Below are 22,277 nucleotides of genomic sequence, written 5' to 3'. Positions count from 1 at the left end.
AAGACACGCCCACCGCCAAGCGGCAACGCACGCCGCCGTGTGTAGGGGCCGTAAGTGTTTGTCTGTCGAAGCCTTCAGACTTTCCTTCCTTCTGGTATTTATGAATGAAATGTTCAAATCAAACAGTCGTGCACTCACTCACTCAGTCGATGTTCTCCTCATTGTGTGTTTCCACAAAAGGAACACACAGACGGAGAGGGAAGAATATCAAAGTCTGAAAAGCAGCTTCACAGATTTGCGTTGGCAGCTGATGAGGGTGCACGGAACGAAAGGAGAAAACACACATCCCGCGTCCTCTCATGCACACGCGGCTGCGGGTTTGTCTGCTGGTGAGAATCAGCAGTTCTTCCCTCTCACCGATCAGTAATTGAATAACGGAGAGTAAAACGTCGCTGAAGATCAATGTCTCTTTGTCTGCAATCTACTAATCTGCACGTCGATCAACTGCCCAGTCCAGTATTTACAAGTGCAGTCAAAGTGTGTGTGTGTTCTCATCCCCATATCTTTCAATAGCAATCAGAAATCCTGCTGGCACTGCAGATTACCTTCAATTCCAGAATATTCTATCTCTCAGCGGAGAAGACGTGTGTGTGTGTGTGTGTGTGTGTGTGTGTGTGTGTGTGTGTGTGTGTGTGTGTGTGTGTGTGTGTGTGTGTGTGTGTGTGTGTGTGTGTGTGTGTGTGTGTGTGTGTACAGTATGTGTGTGTGTTTCATTGTTAATGTGAAAATGTGGGTCTAGGGGTGTGGGCAATTGAGTGCTCTTTAATGCCTTCCTCATAAATACAAACTGAATTGTTCTGCTCCTCAGGGAGATAAGAAAACGTCTTCCAAGAAGTCGTGCACACTTTAAGAAAGAGACCAATTATCTTCGCCTCTGGAGACACACCACGACCCGAGTGTGTGTGAGTGTGTTTGTGTGAGACCAACCTGCTTGTATTCTGACTCGCGTCCCACCAGCACCTGGAGCACGTAGCTCACAGGATCTCCTCTCATTGGTTGGATGGTCTCCCATGTGATCTCACACGTGTTCCCCTCCAGCTGGTGCATTCTGGGAGCTGTTGGAATAAATGACATACACACATGATATCAATCCCACGACCGCCAATTCCATTAATGTCATACATACTACTTATGTAAGGCAAGGCAAGTTTATTTATATAGCACTTTTCAACGCAAGGCAATTCAAAGTGCTTTACTAAAAATGAAAGACATTAAGCATTAAAAAAGAAAAGCTAATAAAATAAACATTAAAAGGAAAAATACATGGATAAAAGTTACAGTGCAGTTTAAGATATGAATAGTTCAATTAAAAGCAGCGACAAAAACAATAAAACATTAAAAAGCGTCCATATCGCTCTTAAAATCTGAAGCTTCAACACTGAAAAAGTGAATAATGTATAATGTGTTGATAACAGTTTTGAAAAGCAATACTTTTCTTAGACGAGGACAACATAACAGTAATCCAATTGTGACTGCTCTGCTTAATACAGCATACACTTACTAAACTCCAGAGGGACCAATTCATTGACCCGTCTAAACTCATCCTGAAGGAAAGAAAGCCCATCAGACAGCACATGCACTGCTCACGGCTTGATGGAAGCTGCTTGACTCGAGGCTGTTGTTCATGGATATATCAGTGCTGTGCTGCACTGTCACAGCCTCGCAGACATACCCATAATACTTTCCGGGTAAATCACCCAAGAGGACACTTCACTGTATAATAAGCCACTGCTTCTCGGTTCACAGGAAAGACTGGAGGCGATAATCAACCATACAACAATAAACATGTCATCTCTATGAGAAAAACAGAAACAAATGTATTTCTTTTCCTGCTCGGGAAGCTTATCGCCTCTTTGGGGCCATCAGTGTTGCAACAACCACTTCAGTTCAAAGTCAGCCTAGATATTACACAAGCGGAGATTTAAATATCACTAAATAAAAATGGGTTACTCGGAGTAAATATTTGGTTACATCCAATCTATATGTCAAACTAATGTCTGATATTTGACCCTTAATAGAGTATTAAAAGGTACAGATATAATATGGTTGACACAGTCGTCCTCGAGATGTTGAATTGCATTTTACAAAATGAACACAACGATGCTTCAAATGCCTAAATGCGATGCTATAAAGTAAGGTCACATGTCCAAAAACATAAGATAGGTAATCAAATATTTACCTCTTATTCTCGAATGCATGACGACAAACATATTTGTCCTTTACAAGCCAAACGAAATAACACAACATTTTACAAAAGGTAAGCGGTTAAAGGTGGGGTAGGTACGTTTCAGAAACCGGCTCGAGATACACTTTTTGTTATATTCCATGGAATGCTCTTAACATCCCGATAGCAATGAATATCTGAAGTGCTTTGACAAAAAATCCATAAAAAAATGTCATCTGTAGAAGCCGTAATACTGTAAAAAGTACAACCAATCCGTGTAGCCGGGCCGGCTAAACGGATTGGATGGCCAACCTGCCTGTCAGCCTTCCATCGGGGCACAAACTTTTCTCGTGCCCTCATTGGTCATGTGCGCGTTCGTGTGTGTTGGGGGAGGGACTCTGTGAGGAAGTGGCAGATTTTCTCCAGTTGTGTATTTTCAAATTCTAGCGATCTCGAGCCGGTTTCTCAAACTTACCTACCCCACCTTTAAGCTTAATAATAATACATTTTATTTCTATTGCGCTTTTCTTGAACACAAAGACGCTTTACATTTGGGAGGGAGGGTAGACAAACAAAACAAAAACAAAGCCAACAAAGAAACAAAACAAAGAAAAGCAGTCAGGAGGAAGTTGATTGAGAGGGGGGGGGGGCTTATGGATACAGAGTTGAAGAGGTGGGTTTTGAGGCGGGACTGGAACAGGGTGAGGGACTCAGACTCACGGAGGTATTGGAGGAGGGAGTTCCGGAGCTTCGGGGCGGCCACAGAGAAGGCTCTGTCCCCGAAGCTCCGGAGTTTGGCCTCGGGGATGGAAAGCAAACCGGCTGAGGTGGATCCGAGGGACGGTTAATATCGTATTTAAGTTGTGTAACAGCTTCCTGGGTGAGTTTACCTTTGAGGGCGGGAGGCACGGACTTGGTGGTGCAGAAGGTGTGTGTGTCGGAGAAAGGACCCTCCCCCGCATCACTGCTGGCCTGTATTCTGAAGCTGTGGCTGCTGGACTCAGTCAACCGCTGCATCTTGTAGGTGTGGCTGGGCCCGTGGTAGATCGTCACAAACCTGGACACAAAATATAAAGAAGATAAGAAAGTAAACTCTAACGGGGGAAATCAGTAAATGGAAAATAAGGAGTGGAGGAGAACAATAGGGAGAGACTCGGCAGAAAGAATAAGTGAGTTAAAGATAAGGGAGACGGTGGAGAGGGAGGTGAAGGTGAGAGGAAGGAGTGGTGGTGCTATGAATATATTAGAAGGTGGAGATGAGGTGAGAAGCTCATTTTAGAAACCTGGCTAAGAAGGACAGTGATTGATGACGCATCACACTCTAATCACAAAATGTGTTTTGGAGATTGACTTCTGGATTGGATTAATGCATTTTAATGTTACTTTCATCAACTCCTCACGGCAGGCATCCTCAGTTACTATTACACGTGATTGGTGCATGACATGGTTGACCTTACCATATGTAAACACATCCTGTTGTCTTTTCAAATGATAGTCCGTGTTTCATCACCAAGGAATATTTGTACCCCTGGAAACTGGCTTTAAGTCTGTCAGTATAGGTTTGGCGAAACACACAAGGGTAATGTTGTTGTGAGAAATAGGGAGTTGAGACCTTGAAAAGAAACAAGGATGCTGATGGGACTGGAGGAGTGTGCATTCAAAAAAAGACAGCAGTGATTTATAAACAAAGAGGAGGAATACTGGCGGGCCATGGTCTCAAATCTGAATAAAATCGAGCATGTTTTTGGTCGGATGAACGGACAGATTGATGGACTGAAGGAGAGGATAAGTGAGCAATTGGGCAAGTCAAGGAGAAATGCGGATTTGAATTGAAAAAGGGGGTTACTTATCTCCACTATCACTCAGGAATCGGAGTGAGGAAGGGTTTTTGGGAGCGAAAAAAGAGAAGAAAAGCCAAGGTGAGAAGATAGGAATCAGAGATGGAAGGAAATTGTAAGAAAAGGGTAAAAAGGACATAAAAACAAAGCTTGTAGAAAGTTTGCTCTTAGGAAAGAGAAGAGAGGGAGGGAGAACGGAGACATGAGAGAGGTCGTGGTTTAGTAGTCGGCTATAACTCCAGGTGAGCTCTTTATGTGCTGTACAGTGAAGTGATATATGACGTTATTAATCCTTTGCCTCACTGCCCTATAGTTAACACCCAGCGCGGGGAGAATTAGTTGCATTGTAAATACTGTGCCCGAGCCGCCCTTTTTCCCACCCTCAGTCTCAATCACATGGACAGAAAATGACCACCCACATAGTAAATTATACATCAGCTTTTCCATCATCAACACAATTAACACTCGGCAGTGCACGGACATTAAACACAGACACCGAATCACAAGGCCACGGTTAACGAGATGAACCGCATCCTCGGCCCGGAGCCAAAGAGCCCAACAGTCAACACGACCGGAGCAGGACAGACAAGGAGCTGTTATTGTTCACAATGTCGCTTTCTTATATTGGAATTGTGCACTAATATCATAGAATAGATTTGTATTTTTTGCTTGTCTTGTTTTAAAGGTGGGGTAGGTACGTTTGAGAAACCGGCTCGAGATCGCTAGAATTTGAAAATACACAACCGGAGAAAATCTACCACTTCCTTATAGAGCCCCTCCTCCAACACACACGAACGCGCATATGACCAATGAGGGCACGAGATACATTTGTGCCCAGATGGAAGACTGACAGGCAGGTAGGCCATCCAATCCGTTTAGCTGGCCCGGCGAAACGGATTGGTTGTACTTTTTACAGTATTACGGCTTCTACAGATGACATTTTTTAATGGATTTTTTGTCAAAGCACTTAAGATATTCATTGCTATCGGGATGTTAAGAGCATTCCATGGAATATAACAAAAAGTGTATCTCGAGCCGGTTTCTGAAACTTACCTACCCCACCTTTAAGAGGACATAATGTTATGCTCATTTCCAGGTTTATATTTGTATTTTGTGTCTCTACTGTGACATGCTTTAATGTTCAAAAATCTCTTGATTTTTCTCATACTGCCTGTGTGTCTGAAACCGTCAGAAAGTCTGGAAGCCTGCTCTGATTGGTTAGCTGGCCGGCTCTGTAGTGATTGGTCAACCCCTAACTTCTCATTTTTGGGAAATATTAAAATGATAAATTATTCCACTTCGACTATAATAAGCTCTTAGCAATACATGAAGCTTAACGATGGGTTTAAATCATCATTACATTTGCACAGAAATTATATAAAAGTCAGTTTGAATAAAAGCAATTATCTATTATAGCAATGAATACCTTTCTTTATAGAGTAGCTGAATGAATGCTCGTGTGGAATAACAGATTGGTGTACAGAAAGAAAGAAATGACTAGATATAAGGATTAAGAAAATGAGAAAAGAGAAACATTAAGGCAGAATTAAAGAAATGAGCCGGTTGAGTGACACCTATGAATATATAGGGCTCAAGGACAGAAGATAGACAAAGGGTGGACAGACAGACAGTAGTGCATGTATGGATTACAATGTCCTATGGATGACAGCAACTGCCTTCAGCTTTGCCCCTAAAACACGTCGTTAACACGCATTCATGCTTATTTTGAAGACATTGTCAGAAAGCGTTTGCATTGCACTGCCTGTGTTGCCATGGTGCTCTTACATCCCCAACCCCGCGGCCAGAAGGACGATTGAAAATGAAAAGGCCATGAGCGAGGGAGGACAGAACACGAGCAACAAGTCTGCATACAGGCTGATAAGAGCGGACACTATAAGCTGTGAGAGGAAGAGGCACGTAGCGCGAGGAGCAAGGGCAGCTAAGAAAGGGATGCATTATAGGACGCCTGAGAAAACGGCTGTTTGTATCGTCTGCACACCGCAGAGACACGGCAAGGTGGGTGGGGAGAAGCCGAGAGGGTCAAATATGAGGTGGGAAATATAAAATGTATGACAGGGGTCGCATATATCTCCAGATGTCCTCCATGGTGGAGTCACCTTTCTTCCGATGGCACAAAATGAATAATAAATGAATCTCCCGTAGACAAAGAGGGAGAGGCAATGAGACAAGGTCGGTGAATGTCAATAACATAAATGGACACTAATGCTATTTGGTTAACAAATTGCATTGATGTAATTTATTGGCAAAATCTACAATTGCATTTGGAGAAATTGCATCGAGTTATTCAATATGTTTGTTGACGAAAGCGATTTAAGATGTTATACTTTCTCTACCGTCAGTATCTCCCTCGATGCATTATTATTAGCAATGAGGCATGTCGTTGCCATGGTGGATTCCTCGATAAGAAAACTTCCTGCTCGTTCACTTTAATAGAGTGGTTTGAGAACGCAAAGGGGGGAGAGGAGGCGCATCGGAAGAAGAGACCTGTACACATGCACATTAATGCAGCCCCTAATGCACCTAATGCACCTAATACACCTAAACACCGCGTCACAGCCACCAGAAGCTGGAAGTGATGAATCATACGTGAAAGCAATTAGGTAGAATCAGTCAGGAATCAAGCATGGTCCTTATGAGGCAATTCAGCCACTTACACTTTATGGAGAGTTTCCTCATGGAGGACATGGTGGTAATGAAGAGGAGGGAGTGTGTACTGGTGTTTCTATTGGTTCCTGGGCTGTGTGGAGATGCTGCCATGGTCTCACTAAAACACTTACAATCCAACTTGTCTTGTTGGATTGGATTTGACGTCTCCTGTTTAAAATAAGTAGCATTTTCTAACTAGAAATATAACAATCCACTACTTACTTGAGGATGGACTCTGAAGGCAGTGGCTTGTGAGAAAAGAGAGATATAGAAAATACTGTCCCTGCTGAAAGAATTGAGCTTTAATCCTCTCTTACTTGAATAAGTGGAAGGTCAAAGTGTACTATCAGAGTCCAAGCACAAGTCGCACAAAATAAATATAGTAAAATGGCAAAAGCAATTTATGCCTATTACCCCTGGACTGAACAACAGCTACTGTGGAACAGAACACTTGAGTGTTTTTTGATTATCTTCTTAAGGTTTTCTGTACCAAGCTTTTTTAATCCAGAACATGTCAAACTATTAAAGTACAGATAAATAAATAAATGTACTTTTTATGCTTTTCTATTTCAATAGAGTCGTGAGCACGTAATTAGTTAGTAAGCAGAATGAATAACAGGCTGTTCTTTTCCCAACAGTGGCATTCAAAACGGGAATTAATTTGAACTTTAATTTATCATTGTGTGTTTTACCGAGGATTCGTTTTATCAAATATATCATGGACTATAAAAATCATATAATCTAAAGGACAGATTTAGTCAAATCAAGAAAGCAATAGTTTTACTTCAATGTAAAGCAAGTGCCAAGATGTTTCTCAAAGTATCATCTCATCCAAATATGCTGTATGCCGACATATGCTCACACACAGGAAATAGTAACACACACACACACACACACACACACACACACACACACACACACACACACACACACACACACACACACACACACACACACACACACACACACACACACACACACACACACACACACACACACACACACACACACACACACACACACACACACACACACACCAGAATACCGTCATACTAATCACTGTGCCAATTAGGAACTCTCTGAACGGTCACAGCTGTTCTCAGTTGGCCGACAGGAGTGTGTGTGTGTGTGTGTGTGTGTGTGTGTGTGTGTGTGTGTGTGTGTGTGTGTGTGTGTGTGTGTGTGTGTGTGTGTGTGTGTGTGTGTGTGTGAGAGAGAGGTTAACAGATCGCAGCCTGTCGGATCGGTCCCATCTGTTGCCCGCTGCACTCTGGATCATTACAGAGGTGCCAAGGTGCACGGGTGCCAACCCGATGCCAGCCAAGCCTTAATTCAAACCCTGATAGCCGGCCAACCAGAATGGAGGAGCGCTGGACGGTGGAAGGGGGGGGGGTAATCGGACAGGGGGGCAGACAAGCAGGGAAATATAAGTGGCTCTGCTTTCTGTTGTTTCTGCTACCCTCTTCTTGGCTCCTTTAAAGGTCGCCTCGCCTGTTATGCAAAATCCACGTGTTTGTTTGTAGCCTTTATTTAACCAGGTGAAGCCCCTCTCAAGGGTGACTGCAGGACATCAGTTACACATGTAACATGACAACAACAGAACAGCAATAAGGATGACGTACAACATAATGTACAGTTTACAAACTCTATTTACAGTGACGGGTACCATGAGTATCAGACAGCATGTCACCCAGCCGAGTTTTAAAATGTTCACGTCTCTTCTACATCAACATGTGTCCCCTCTTCTTCATGTCTCTTCTACATCAACATGTGTCCCCTCTTCTTCATGTCTCTTCTACATCAACATGTGTCCCCTCTTCTTCATGTCTCTTCTACATCAACATGTGTCCCCTCTTCTTCATGTCTCTTCTACATCAACATGTGTCCCCTCTTCTTCATGTCTCTTCTACACCGGCGGCAGACATACAGGCTAAGCCTTCCCAAATATTTGTGTCACTGCATCCTGGTAAAATAAAAATATAATGTATAATGTTTGTGTCTTTGACATTAGCGCTGCTATGCAGCCACCTGTGCCCTGTACTACGAAGCCAGTTCAAACCCTGGATATGTTTGAGTAATCTAAACTAACCCTAACAAACGAGATCTCGACGCTGGTTAATATCAACTCGGTAAATCAAGCCAGGGTTTCTCTCTCCAGCTGAGAGCGCGTTCACGTGAAAGGGGCGGGGTTAGCAACATTTGACCAATCACAACTAATCACAACTAATTAGACAAATATGAACTTTAAAGTTCATATTTGTCTAATATTAGTTTACTTTTATGGATTAGTCATCCATGACTTAAACATAATAATCCAGGATACAAGCCACCTGCGAGGTGAATACAGAACAACTGGTTAAAAAGTAAATAAACTACCGAGTGTTTGAAAGCGTACAGGTTTATGATATCACTGCCCCGTCTAAGACACGAGTGGATCTGACTTTAATTACATTTGTCTCGAGTGTTTCGTCAACCTAATGTGTTGCTTAAAATAATACTTCTGCATACAGTCTGTGACGCTGTGAGTGTTGCACGGCCAGATCCGGCTCAGCTGACTCAGATCAGGAGATAATATAGGCTATGATATTATATGATCGATGATCTGATTGAAGGTGATATGAATGATAAGTGCGACACGTCGGCGTCTTCTCTGCATACAGCAGTTTAAACTGTATTTCCTTTCTCCTGTAATATGACTTGATAGATTTAAACTCCGCACACTGAGCTCTGATTGGTCAGCAGGCGGTGCTTTCACTGAGTTGATCTCTTTTCTATAGACGCCGGAGGCGGGCAGCGTCAGGTAAAAAAAAGTGATGTAGCCTTCCCAAACCTGAGCCTCACGCGCCGCCTATGGTCTTATGTATCCATCGGTTGGTTTTGTGGCACATTTGTAACGCTGTGCCAACTTGGGCAAGCACGCAGGGTGGAGAGGTGGAGAGAGAGAGAGATGGAGAGAAAGGGAGAGAGAGAGATGGAGAGAAAGGGAGAGAGAGAGATGGAGCGAGGCAGAGAGCCTGTGCAGCGGTCTGCTTGCGCACAGAGCAGGAGTTTGTGAGAGAGCCGGCTTGAGAGTACATTTCTCTTCAAAATATAATTGATTGCCAGCTGACTTGCTGTCTCGTTGGTAACGTAGGCTACCTGATTTCTTCTAGTGTGCTGCATCTGGCGCTGAGTTGCCATATTCCTTTCGTGAACCACGAGCAAGAGCAAACTAACTGACAGGCTGCTGTGCCGCACCTCACTCAAAAACCCACACGACTCAACCCAGCGAAAAACCAGTTTTGCAAAACCAGCCTTTCATTCAGAATGTCCTAGCAAAATAAAAAAATGATATTAAACTAATACAAAAATAAATATTAGGACAAAGCCCTACAAATAACAACAATAAGCATAATAATAAAACAATAAAAATGTGGTATTCAGCCCTGATTAAAACAGCGGGCCCAATTCCTGGATGGGCGGGTCTGCCCCTCTTCTTCATGTCTCTTCTACATCAACCTGTGTCCCCTCTTCTTCATGTCTCTTCTACATCAACATGTGTCCCCTCTTCTTCATGTCTCTTCTACATCAACATGTGTCCCCTCTTCTTCATGTCTCTTCTACATCAACATGTGTCCCCTCTTCTTCATGTCTCTTCTACATCAACATGTGTCCCCTCTTCTTCATGTCTCTTCTACATCAACATGTGTCCCCTCTTCTTCATGTCTCTTCTACATCAACATGTGTCCCCTCTTCTTCATGTCTCTTCTACATCAACATGTGTCCCCTCTTCTTCATGTCTCTTCTACATCAACATGTGTCCCCTCTTCTTCATGTCTCTTCTACATCAACATGTGTCCCCTCTTCTTCATGTCTCTTCTACATCAACATGTGTCCCCTCTTCTTCATGTCTCTTCTACATCAACATGTGTCCCCTCTTCTTCAAGTCTCTTCTACATCAACATATGTCCCCTCTTCTTCATGTCTCTTCTACATCAACATGTGTCCCCTCTTCTTCATGTCTCTTCTACATCAACACGTGTCCCCTCTTCTTCATGTCTCTTCTACATCAACATGTGTCCCCTCTTCTTCAAGTCTCTTCTACATCAACATGTGTCCCCTCTTCTTCATGTCTCTTCTACATCAACATGTGTCCCCTCTTCTTCATGTCTCTTCTACATCAACATGTGTCCCCTCTTCTTCATGTCTCTTCTACATCAACATGTGTCCCCTCTTCTTCATGTCTCTTCTACATCAACATGTGTCCCCTCTTCTTCATGTCTCTTCTACATCAACATGTGTCCCCTCTTCTTCATGTCTCTTCTACATCAACATGTGTCCCCTCTTCTTCATGTCTCTTCTACATCAACATGTGTCCCCTCTTCTTCATGTCTCTTCTACATCAACATGTGTCCCCTCTTCTTCATGTCTCTTCTACATCAACATGTGTCCCCTCTTCTCCATGTCTCTTCTACATCAACATGTGTCCCCTCTGTGTAAAGAGATTCTGGAAGTTTCAGGAAAAAAGATTCTCTCTCTTTTTGTCCTGATCCATTTCTATAAAAACCTGTCAGCAACCAAGGTAACCCCCCCCCCCCCCAGTCAGTTAAATAGAGCCTTGCTTGTTGGAGGCTGACTGCAGATGCCCTGGACGTGCCTACTCCCTGGTACACCTGGTTACTGCATATATAAAGAGACAGAGGAACAAAAACGCACACACATATAACACCTACACACTCTTCCATGCGGACGAGGTCCATCGTTTTCTCTCAAGGTGCTCATGTTCTGCCCTTCTTGTGTGTGTATTGACCTTCTGGGTCCTGATTTGCCGTATTGACTGGCAGTGTGTTGAAGAGACTGAGAAAAGGGTTGCGGACGGTTTAGAAAACACAACCTCACACAGTTTCAATCTCCGGGACGTAGATAAGGATCCATATGTGAAACTAATATTCTCTCGTCTCTACAGAAGTGTGTGTATTGTTGACGAGTGCCTCTTTAGACAAAAAACACTTCCAAACCAAGAACAAAAGTATTAAAGGTCGCATGTCATGGCCATTTCCACTGATCATAATTCCATTGTTGAGTCTACTAGAATAGATTTATACTGTGCAATTTTCCAAACTCACATTGGTTTCGCATACAGCTCTGTAAAGTATGTGTATTCACTCTCTCCACTAAACGGCTCGTTGCAGCTCTTGCCCCCCCCTCCCTGTGAGCCCAGTGTGCTCCGATTGGTCGGGACCAGTCGGGACGTTGTGAATCGCGCTGAGCTCCGTGGAGGTGTTGTTTCCTTGTTTAGCGATACACAGCGAAACACAGCCAAACTCACCCTGAGCACACACAAAGTCACAGCCGAAGTAAAAACAATAAGTGTGGCTTGATATTGAGTAAGAAAAAGATTGATAGACGCTGTGAGAATGGGTCTGCAGAGAGAATTTCACTGAGTGTGTGAGGAAGTCCGTGGATTGGTCAATTTGGACCAATCAGCGGGGGCTTAATGTTACGGCTCCGCGGACGTAACGTAACGGCTCCACGGATTGGTCCATTTCATTCCGGGGACGACATGACATCATGATGTACCCGGAAGAATCAAATGGACAGTGACGTATCTCCAACGAGGCGTTTTGGGGAGGTATTTTCTGTGTTAGAGTTTTACTCCCTACAGGGTGTACTTTGAGGGTTTTGACTCTGCAGACCGTTTACATGCATACAAACCTTCATAACAACAAGGGGACGGGTGATAACCGGAAAAGCATGACATGGCACTTTTAAAATATTAATACTATGATATTGATTTAACCGTCGCAGCACTAATAATAGTACGGCATGTTCTCATGGGGATAGCTTCATCTTGTGGATTCTACCACACACTGACGCGCAAGCAGTGTGAAAAAGGCGCTTTATCGTCCACTTTGCAGCCGTTTTATTCCCGTAAAGACTTACTGTGGGGGAAACTTCTGTAGCAAGGCACCGACTCAAAAGGAGACACGAGGAGAGCTGGAGCTTTGATGGCAAACACTGACGGTTTATTTGGAGCTTCAGCTGGAGAATTCACAAGACATGTCACGGGCCACGAGTTCACTATTGAGATGCCACAATCAATTCTGAAGAACCCCAGAGCCATGTATTTATAGCTCAGAGAGAATAATCAACATTGTGCAATAGATAGACTAAACAGCTGAGGACACTGAATCACATCTGTTGTTGTTTATGGCTCGGGGTCATCTACACCGCGAGAAGGATGTGTTCCAGGTGTCCCACAATAATAACTATCTCTGACCGAGAGTGGCCCGGTCATAAACTGGTAACATCAACAAAATGCTAGGGCAGCCCCTCCTTAAGGGAGATAATGGCTGCTCAAGGCTGGGCAGCTGCGTCAGAGGGCGAAGGAGGACATGCAGGGCACATGATTCCCCAACACTTGTAATTCAGTAGAGCTGAGGGTGTAGGGTAGGAGCCGCTGTAAATGACTTAGAGGCTAATGTGATGAAGTGTGAACGGATATTGTGAAGTGTAGATTGGATTTCTACTTCAAGAGTCTTGAAATGTAGGACAACACGAGAAAAAGACAGAAAAAGTACAAGAGGTGCTTGAGGATTCACATTATTATCATATGTGTGACATATTCTGTAGATCAGTGTGTGTACTCCACCTGTGGTTCTTGTCCTCCATCTGTAGTGTGTAGAGCATGTCGTTGGCGAGTAGGGCGCGGGTGTGTGTGTTGCTGGCGTTCTCGCCCCACTTCAGCTTCAGGCTCTGAGGGCCAGAGGCTGAGCACTCGAGAGGGGGCGGGGCTGGAGGGAGGGGGCGTGTCCTCACCAGCAGGGTTGGACTCAAGGGACTGGAGCCAATGGCATTCACCGCCTGGATATGTACACTGAAGGAGAGAGACACACATTGATTATTACAGAATTAAAATATACTGGACATTCATATTCTATTTGATTGAATAATCCATTCTTGCACAATAATATCCTGCATTATATTTGTTACTGGAGATTTGTGTTTCCACATGTATATTTTCCACATGTATATATATATATATATATATTTATATATATATTATTATTATTATATATATATTTTTTTACTTTTAACTTTTCAATGCTATTTTATTTCAATTTCTATTTCTGAAATATATTGGACTGTTTATTTCTGTGTCTTAATTTCTCTAATGTACATTGCCTTTGTTTTTTATGCTGTCTGTCTGTCTGTCTGTCCGTCCGTCTGTCTGTCTGTCTGTCTGTCTGTCTGTCTATCTATCTATCTATCTATCATGTACACACACAGTTAATGTGTATACTATATAACCTGGGAGTGTGTTTGCAGACCTATTTTTCTAATGGTGGAGCAATTTCCAGTGAAGAGGCGGATCTCGCACGTCAGCTTTGACCTTAGATGCGTATGTGATCCCTTTGCCCATTACCTTTCCCCCATTACAATTCAATGTTCTCTCCAGGATGAGACTTCAGTATCTCTGCACTGCTTGACCTACTTGTTTCCTTCATCAACAATATAGTGGTATTCATGGGGGAAAAGCAATCACTGCCGAACTGTGTTTCAAAAGAAAAAGTTTTCCAAAAGATGGAAAGCTATTTCTTCCCCTATGTCAAAACCCGAAATCCAATCCAGGACTATTTCATATTAATACAGTAAGACATGCTACAGTGGTTTCTGTGCAATGTGATTAAAAAGACAATTCTGAGCATGCATGCATTTTAAATTGTACACCTTCCTCGAAAATACTGACGTCCCCACAAACACAAACAAGGACACACAGATCTACTGCTAATTAAAAAAGCACTTGCAGTAATTGATTTAGTTTTTTTTTCTGCCTTTCTTCTAGGAATCCCCCTCCTTGTTTCTCTCAACAGCTGATTAGCATCCCTATCAGAGGCTAGCGAGCATCCATCGTCTGACATTCAATCGCCGATTCTTTGTAACTGCAACCTTTCATTATAATTCATGACGCCCAGCGAGGAGTGATGAGAAAGGAGACGTTCATCCATCTGCTAGATCATCAAGCACATAGATGAAAGATGGAGGAGAAGGAAAAGGGTGACGGATAAAGGATCTTAGCGTATCATGTCATGTATGGGATTTACATATCAAAGTTCAGAAGACATGCTTTTGTTTCTTGTCCTAATGACATGATAAAGACTATGGGGAAATAAGCAAACGGTCCTTCTCATAAGGCTCCAGATCATCATCTCTTTTGCACACTGAACCTCCTTAGCCATTCATTGTGTATCCAAGTTAACGACGGCTCGCTAACTGACTAAAAAGTAAATGCAACATTTATTTTGCAAGCGGGAAACAAAGTGTATAATTTAAGGACAACGCTGCATTGAATACTTATTAGAAATGTCATCATTGGTCGGTTTAAGGGTGCGTCTTTTTAAGGCTTCTTAAAAACCTTTTAACATTATTATATACTGAGACGGTACTGCGCAGAGATGACTAATGATGTCTGTAAACCTTGTGTTTCGAAAAAGCCATTAGTGAAGAGAAACAAGGGGGGGATTCACCTGGAGTGTTAACATTATGTATCAACAAAAATACATTTAAACTTGCACACAAAGCCCCACAGAGCAAACAACAGTCACTGCGGTCCTTCCCAAAAGTTATTCGCACCACTGAAATAGAAAAATATTATTTGAAGTACTCTATTGCTGTGAACAAACTACCCCAATTACCGTCTTTGTTGCACACAAAAACACTCACAGGTAGCCTCATGCACACACACACACACACACACACACACACAGTGTTCTGTATCTGAGGCAGCCATTATGCAGGAGAGCAGGGGGACATTGGGAGAAAACAACCTCAGTATGAAAACAACGGTGTGACCTCATCACCAGCCTACGAGGACACCCCCCCCTCTCCTCAATTCAAAGAACTCACTACACGTGTGCGCACACACACACACACACACACACACACACACACACACACACACACACACACACACACACACACACACACACACACACACACACACACACACACACACACACACACACACACACACACACACACACAGGCTTATGAAGGCATGACAGCCTTAGCTGGGGATTCAGAATACTAAGTAGTTGTTTACTCTCGCTCGAGTTTACTATTTATTTTATTTATTTTTTAATATTTTATTTCGTAAAAGAAAATCTTGCACAGTTGGTTGATTATCATTTTTGATCCTCTGCAGCAGAGACCCAGGAGACCGCAGAGGATCTTCCCTTACCACCCCAAACATCTTAAAGGCTATCCATATAGCCACTAAATACTGCTAGACTAATGTATATGTACCTTAAATGTCTTAAAATTCCAGGTCCAGGACAAGACGTACAGTAGTAATGTTTGTAAGTTAGATAACACAAATAATTAGCAGGTTAAGCTTATCCAAGCGACTTTTTTAGGAAGGAACAAATGCTCTGACTTCTGATGTGTATGGCTCACCTTTGTTGACCATCGTCTTTTATAAATTGCACTTTGTATCCGATTAAACCTCTGTGTTCACGTCCGCCCTGTTGTAACCATTGTATGCCAGTACCTGTACTCGCTGTCCGGCTGCAGGTCTGTGACCAGGTGACTTGTCCCTGACTCCACAGCGATGGTTTGGTCGTCCACGGTGATGACGTAGGAGCTGATCTCCGCCCCGTTGCTGTTTGGCTCCTCCCACTTCAGGTGGAGGCAGGTAGACGGGGAATGGCCCGACTCCAAGGGGGTGGGGAGCTCCAGGAGGACGAGGGAGGGGACCGGGTCGGGATTTGTTGCCGGGGTCCGGAAACTCACCTGCTCGCTGTAAGGACCGGCTCCGGCCTGATTCACCGCCTGAGAGGGAGACAAAAGCACAGACAGGGTGAGAGATGAACGGGGTGGAGGGATAGGAGGACAGAAAAGAGACAAAGAGAAGGATAAAAAGAAGAGGCAACATCCAACACGGATAGATAAAGGTTAAGAGTAGGTTGTAAAGAGAAATGAGTCAAAGGTGAAACAGACAAAGAGAGGGAGAGGAATTCAAATTAGACGTGAAAGCATGTTTAGTAAGTTACTCATACTTGCCATGTACAATACATTAATATTCAGCAGCAGTCAAATGTCCTTTGATTGCTTTTGCTATATAGTAGTCTACTTGATTGCCTCAGGAATCCAAACCCAATCATGCAAAACATTTTAAAATATAGATTGTAAAAGTTGCCTTGCCGCTGCTTTTAATTGAGCTGCTCATGTTCGCACTACAGTATGCCTTTTAAACATGTATTGTATACCTGTGGTGTTTATTTTATTATACTTATTTACTGTATTTATTCCTAAAAAGTATTTTAATGTGTTTTGTAAAGCACTTTGAATTGTCGCGTACCGAAAAGTGCTATATAAATAAACTTGCCTTGCCTTGCCTGTTCCGTGTACCAACCAGGACAAAACTGTCTGTCTGTCAGGAGCGATGGACTTGTTGGATAAGTAAGAAATAAAAAATGCAGTACAATCGAAGAACATGAGGAACAATTATTTTTTAGTGTGAAAATGTACTGAAGCCTCTCTCCAAAGATACATTAATGTGAGGGAACATCAAGGATGAGAAGGCTACAACGTGTACTTTAAGACTTGACTTATTACATTGTCTTGGCAGGTAACTCTCTCCTTTGATGGCCAGACAATAAAAAGTCATCTGATTTATCTTCACTTGTCAAATATGTTTTTGGCAGGGTTTAAAAAAGAAGAAGAAATGTTGAGGATTTATTTATGAGATTGGATTTTTTAATGTTTTTTTTTATTACAAAATGTGTACATCAAGCTATACAGATGTTCTAATGCTACAGTACGTGCCCCTGCACCATTACATCATTCAGGTAGAGGACATAAGAGAGTCACACAGAGTTCAAACAAGTCGATGGCTATTATGTGGTCTGTTTGTGCAAATCTCTTAAGAGTCATATACGGTATGCCCAATTTTTTTATATAAACGCACATTTGGGTGACCTTTTAGACCAGGGGTGGGGAACTTTTTTCGTCTCAAGGGCCATTTCAATTTTTCCAACATCCGTACAAATGATTGACCTCTGCTTAAAAATTGACCTCTGCTTAAAAATACTAAGATCACAGCCCATTCATTCGGCCTTTCTTTCATGCTGTGCAAAGAAAACGCAACCTCTTAATCCAGATATCTTACCATGACTCATGCATGCACGTGCACGGTTATGGCATGACCACCCAAACAGAAATATATGGACACAAGATGTGTGCAAATGTATTTAGTTTCCTATCCATGTGAACATGATTTAAGTGGGGGGGGGGGGGGGGGGGGGGGCTAACCTCCTCTAGGGGGGTGTTCTCCCCCGGGAAGATTTTTTTTTTAAATGTTGAAGTTAAAAGCATCAATCTGGTGCACTTTGAGAGCAACTTTAAGAGATCTATGGATACATCTCTCAACACCCAGATGAAACAGAACTGTAAGCAGATTTTCTTTTTCTTTATGGATATTTTACAAATCACTCCCCTTTCAAACTGTATTCTTGTTTATCAATAACAACTTTTTTTACTGTCATATAGTATTTTATGCCTGTTTACTTTATTCTCTTATTTTTTTATAACTATAATGATCATATCAAGATGTGCCTTTACCTCACTGGTTGGAGAACACGCTTCTTATGTTCGTTAGCATAGCTAGCTAACCAGATGCTAATAACAACACAGTTATTGACTTTATGATCAGTATGACAGATGAACAGACCACTGGGCTTTCAACTAAAGACACAGCCACGCAAAAATTGCGGCATATGTACGGCTCCTTATCAGGGGTGGTTCTAGGGGGGGCCAGTGCCCCCCTAACACTGGCCTCTGACCCCCCAGTGGCCCTCCTAAAAATGAAAAGTGAAAAAAATGAAAAAATGATTTATTACCAGTGTTGGGCAAGTTACTTTTAAAAAGTAACTAGTAATAGTTATAGTTACTGCTCTCAAAAAAGTAACAAGTTACTTTATTAGTTACTAAATTATAAAAGTAACTAGTAACAAGTTACTTTACTTTAAAAATAATAACAATACAAATACAAGTGTTTGTGTTGTTCTGTGGCACAGTAAGAGAAAAGACAACTCCCCATCATTGTAGCATAATGGAAACATTAACATTATGGATAGATTACCGGCCCTCAAGCGAGTACTGCAAGACATAGCCCAATAACGCAATGGTGAGAGATCTATTGAGGCACGTGGTCTGCTGGCACAGTTGGATCTAGAATTCATTGTGCATCTTGTAACACTCCGTCTTCATCCCTTGACCTTTCAAAGGCTGTGGATTTAGTTGGATCTTTAGTTCAGACATTGAATGACTTCAGGCAGGAGTAATTTTTTGATAACTTGTGGGATGAAGTATTGAACATTTCTGAGCAATGTGATACTGCAATACAGCCAGCAGCAAAACGACAAAAATGACTGAGCTCTAAACCTGCTGAAAGCTTCGTACTGACTACTGTTGGACAGAGGGAGACAGAACAAGATAAACACGGGTTTCTTACAGCCTTTTTCTACCCTGTCATTGATCAGATGCTCAATGAGCTTAATAGACGGTTTTCAAACACAAATTGTGACATGATGAATAGCATCCAAGCTCTTAACCCCAAAAGTAATGCATTTCTGAAGGAGACAACTCTGTTTTCCTTTGCTCAGTTGTATGATGCAAATATTGAGGACTTGGGGCATGAGCTACATCAGTTCAGCAGAATTTTAGATAGGAAAATAAAGACTGGGATGCAGAGACCTGATAGTACAGTGGAGCTTGTTCAGTTCATTGAGCCTTATAAAGAAGTGTTTTTTGAGCTCTTCAGACTCTGTAAAATAGCAGTCGCAATCCCAGTCAGTTCTGCTTCCTGTGAGCGTAGTTTTTCTACATTGAAGCCGTTCAAAACTTTTCTCAGATCCACCATAACTGATGAGAGACTGAACAATCCGGGTCTGCTTAGTTTTGAGTCAAGGAGGTCAATGGCTTTGAATCTTGACTTATTTGTTGATCGGTTTGCCAAAAATCACAAAGACCGCAGGATTTTGTTGCTGTAATGTGAGATTTTGGGAAGGAAACTACAGCCTGGGATGCAGACACCCTTATGTAAAGTAGAGATGTAACTGTTCATTGCCTTTATTTTTATTTGTAAATCTGTGTGTTTTCCAGATATCACTGTTTCACGTTTATTAGAAATGTGACGGAATAGACGAAACTGATTAGTGCGCGTGCAGAACAGGTGTGCATTCTGTATTCAGTCTTCATGTTTGTTAAATAGCCTACGTGTCTGTGCTTATGGGAAATAATACATCTGAAATCTATGTTTTCTATCTATATCCATGTATTTTATTTAATTTAAAGTCAACATTTAAGATTTGTAGACTTTTACATGAAATCCTTTTCTGTGGATTTAAAAATGTATATTTTCTGGTACTCTTGTTGCGTAAACTTGTTGATCGGTTTGCCAAAAACCGCAAGATTTTGTTTGTAATGTGAGATTTTGGGAAGGAAACTACAGCCTGGGATGCAGACACCCTTATGTAAAGTAGAGATGTAACTGTTCATTGCCTTTATTTTTATATAAATATGATATGGTGTTAGTGCAAAAATGGTACTATAACTTAAGCTGAAGCTAACAGTAATAACTATAAGATATATTTGAAATAAATAAGTGTACTGAAACAAATACCAATAACTGTATTGCATTGTTTTCTTATGCGCAATTACTTCATACTGTCTAGTTCTCTTTTTCGTCCTGCATTTATTGTGCCCCCCTCAGAAAATAACTGGCCCCCCAGTGGCCCCCCCAGTCAAACTGGTCTAGAACCGCCACTGCTCCTTATGGGTACTGCAATTTGTGGAAGTGGCGGAGCCGCCGGAGCGGCGTTCTGGTGCTCTCCGTCAGAACTGCATCCCTGTCAGACGAGACATATACCACGTGATGACACGTTAGGCTCGTGATGTGTTCAAGGACCCTGAAAAACAGGCACTTGCTTGTTTAATTTTTTTGCGGTCTAGATTTCTTTATTTTTTAAATTTGTTGCGTATGTTTATAAATTACCTCGAGGGCCGTAGCGAAAGGAGGTTCCCCATCCCTGTTTTAGACCATAAGTAAGACCATGGCCCCGTCTCAGGTCGATTATTTTCATGTCCTCGCTCCTCGGTCCTCGGTCTCACCGGAAGTTGATTTGTCTGCGCCATCTTGAGTACCGTCCCATGGCTCTTATTTCTGCCGGAGGAGCGAGGATCGAGGAGCGATAATGGAGGAGCGATAACCGAGGAACCACCAGACCATCCTCGGATGAAATCCTCAGACACTCGCCCGCCCCCTTACTGCTCACTGATTGGACGATGCAGCGCATGCACTGATCTCATGCTTCTTGACATGAGAGCAGTTTCCCAGCGGAGTGAAGAAAACACATGAACCTCACGGGAGTCCCTCCTCAGTTTATACCGTGTTTTGTTTCAATTCATGTCTCATTTAGTTACAAACATGTGATATATCTGAACAACAAAGTGGTCTAAAATCATTTTATTCATTTATTGGAAACATTTTCATGATCGCTTTCTTCGTTTTACATTTTCATTTATTGTCATTTCCATTCAGTCATTCAGTGCTATTAAAATGTTAATGTGCTACATATCCACACAAACAAGTGTGCAATCCAATGTAATCTAACTGGGTTTTGATAGATAATATATATCTTTTTCTTCTCTCAATTATTTTATTTCTATTGTGCACTCTAATATATTATTATATATTATTATTAGTATACATTTTAAGAATCTTTTTTGAGAATGAGTTCTATTTTATTTTATTTATTGGAGTCTACAGATGATACACATGTTTGTGTCAGTAATTGTGCACTAACAGAGGCGGGGGTGTGTGTGAAAACAACGGGGCCAGAGCTGCTGTCAGACGATCAGCTGTGCGGCGTCATCACAAACGGACGTCGATTCACGTGACGCTCCGGAGGAAAGGACGTCCCATTGCTCTTAAAACTCATTTCCCTGCTTCTCGTGGTTTCCTTGCGTCCCTCCATGCTTCCCTGGTGGGAGGGACTAGAGGCAGGGAAACGACGCAAGTGAGGGAAGCAAGGAATCCATTTCTTCGACCTGAGACGGGGCCCATGTAGAAGTGAGCGATAAACCAGGCTGTTACGACATTCATAGCTTCAGAGGAGGGGGAACTCAGAGTGTGTGTGTGTGTGTGTGTGTGTGTGTGTGTGTGTGTGTGTGTGTGTGTGTGTGTGTGTGTGTGTGTGTGTGTGTGTGTGTGTGTGTGTGTGTGTGTGTGTGTGTGAGATAAGAATACAAAGAAAACAAGAGCACTTATTTATGCACTAGATTAAGAGTCAGAAGGTAAAATCAATTATCATTAACCTTTCTACGGACTCCGTCTGTGTTTGTTTCCTGCTTTTAGGTTCTCCCTTGGTTCTAATTTGTATATTTGTATGCAAGTGTCTGCATTTGTCTGTGCTCGTGTTCTTACTTAATGTTCTGCAATGCTTGTAACTGTTCACGTGTTTCAGGTCAATACAGTTTTTCCAATAAAAACTCAAGCACTTTCACGGTACCTAAACCAAAAGCTCTCAAAGCAATTATCCTCACATCTAAAATGTTAATATGGATGC

The 22,277-nt window shown here is 42.3% G+C and overlaps 1 protein-coding gene across 1 annotated transcript in view; it reads right to left on the bottom strand.

Annotated features, from left to right (window-relative positions):
* The window catches only part of fndc3ba (fibronectin type III domain containing 3Ba), a 130,090-nt gene that overhangs the window by 5,700 nt on the left and 102,113 nt on the right, over positions 1 to 22,277 (bottom strand). The window contains exons 23-26 of the mRNA XM_034110916.2: positions 16,199 to 16,479; positions 13,301 to 13,525; positions 3,055 to 3,221; positions 928 to 1,055 (exon numbers count right to left, since the gene is read on the bottom strand). Coding sequence (XP_033966807.1) covers positions 928 to 1,055; positions 3,055 to 3,221; positions 13,301 to 13,525; positions 16,199 to 16,479 — 801 coding nt within the window. The remainder of the gene's footprint in view (positions 1 to 927; positions 1,056 to 3,054; positions 3,222 to 13,300; positions 13,526 to 16,198; positions 16,480 to 22,277) is intronic.

This window comes from Pseudochaenichthys georgianus, chromosome 22 (genome assembly GCF_902827115.2).
Source record: "Pseudochaenichthys georgianus chromosome 22, fPseGeo1.2, whole genome shotgun sequence".
NCBI lineage: Eukaryota > Metazoa > Chordata > Actinopteri > Perciformes > Channichthyidae > Pseudochaenichthys > Pseudochaenichthys georgianus.
Note: the sequence above shows the minus strand (reverse complement) of the source record. Positions and strands in the feature narration are given on the sequence as shown.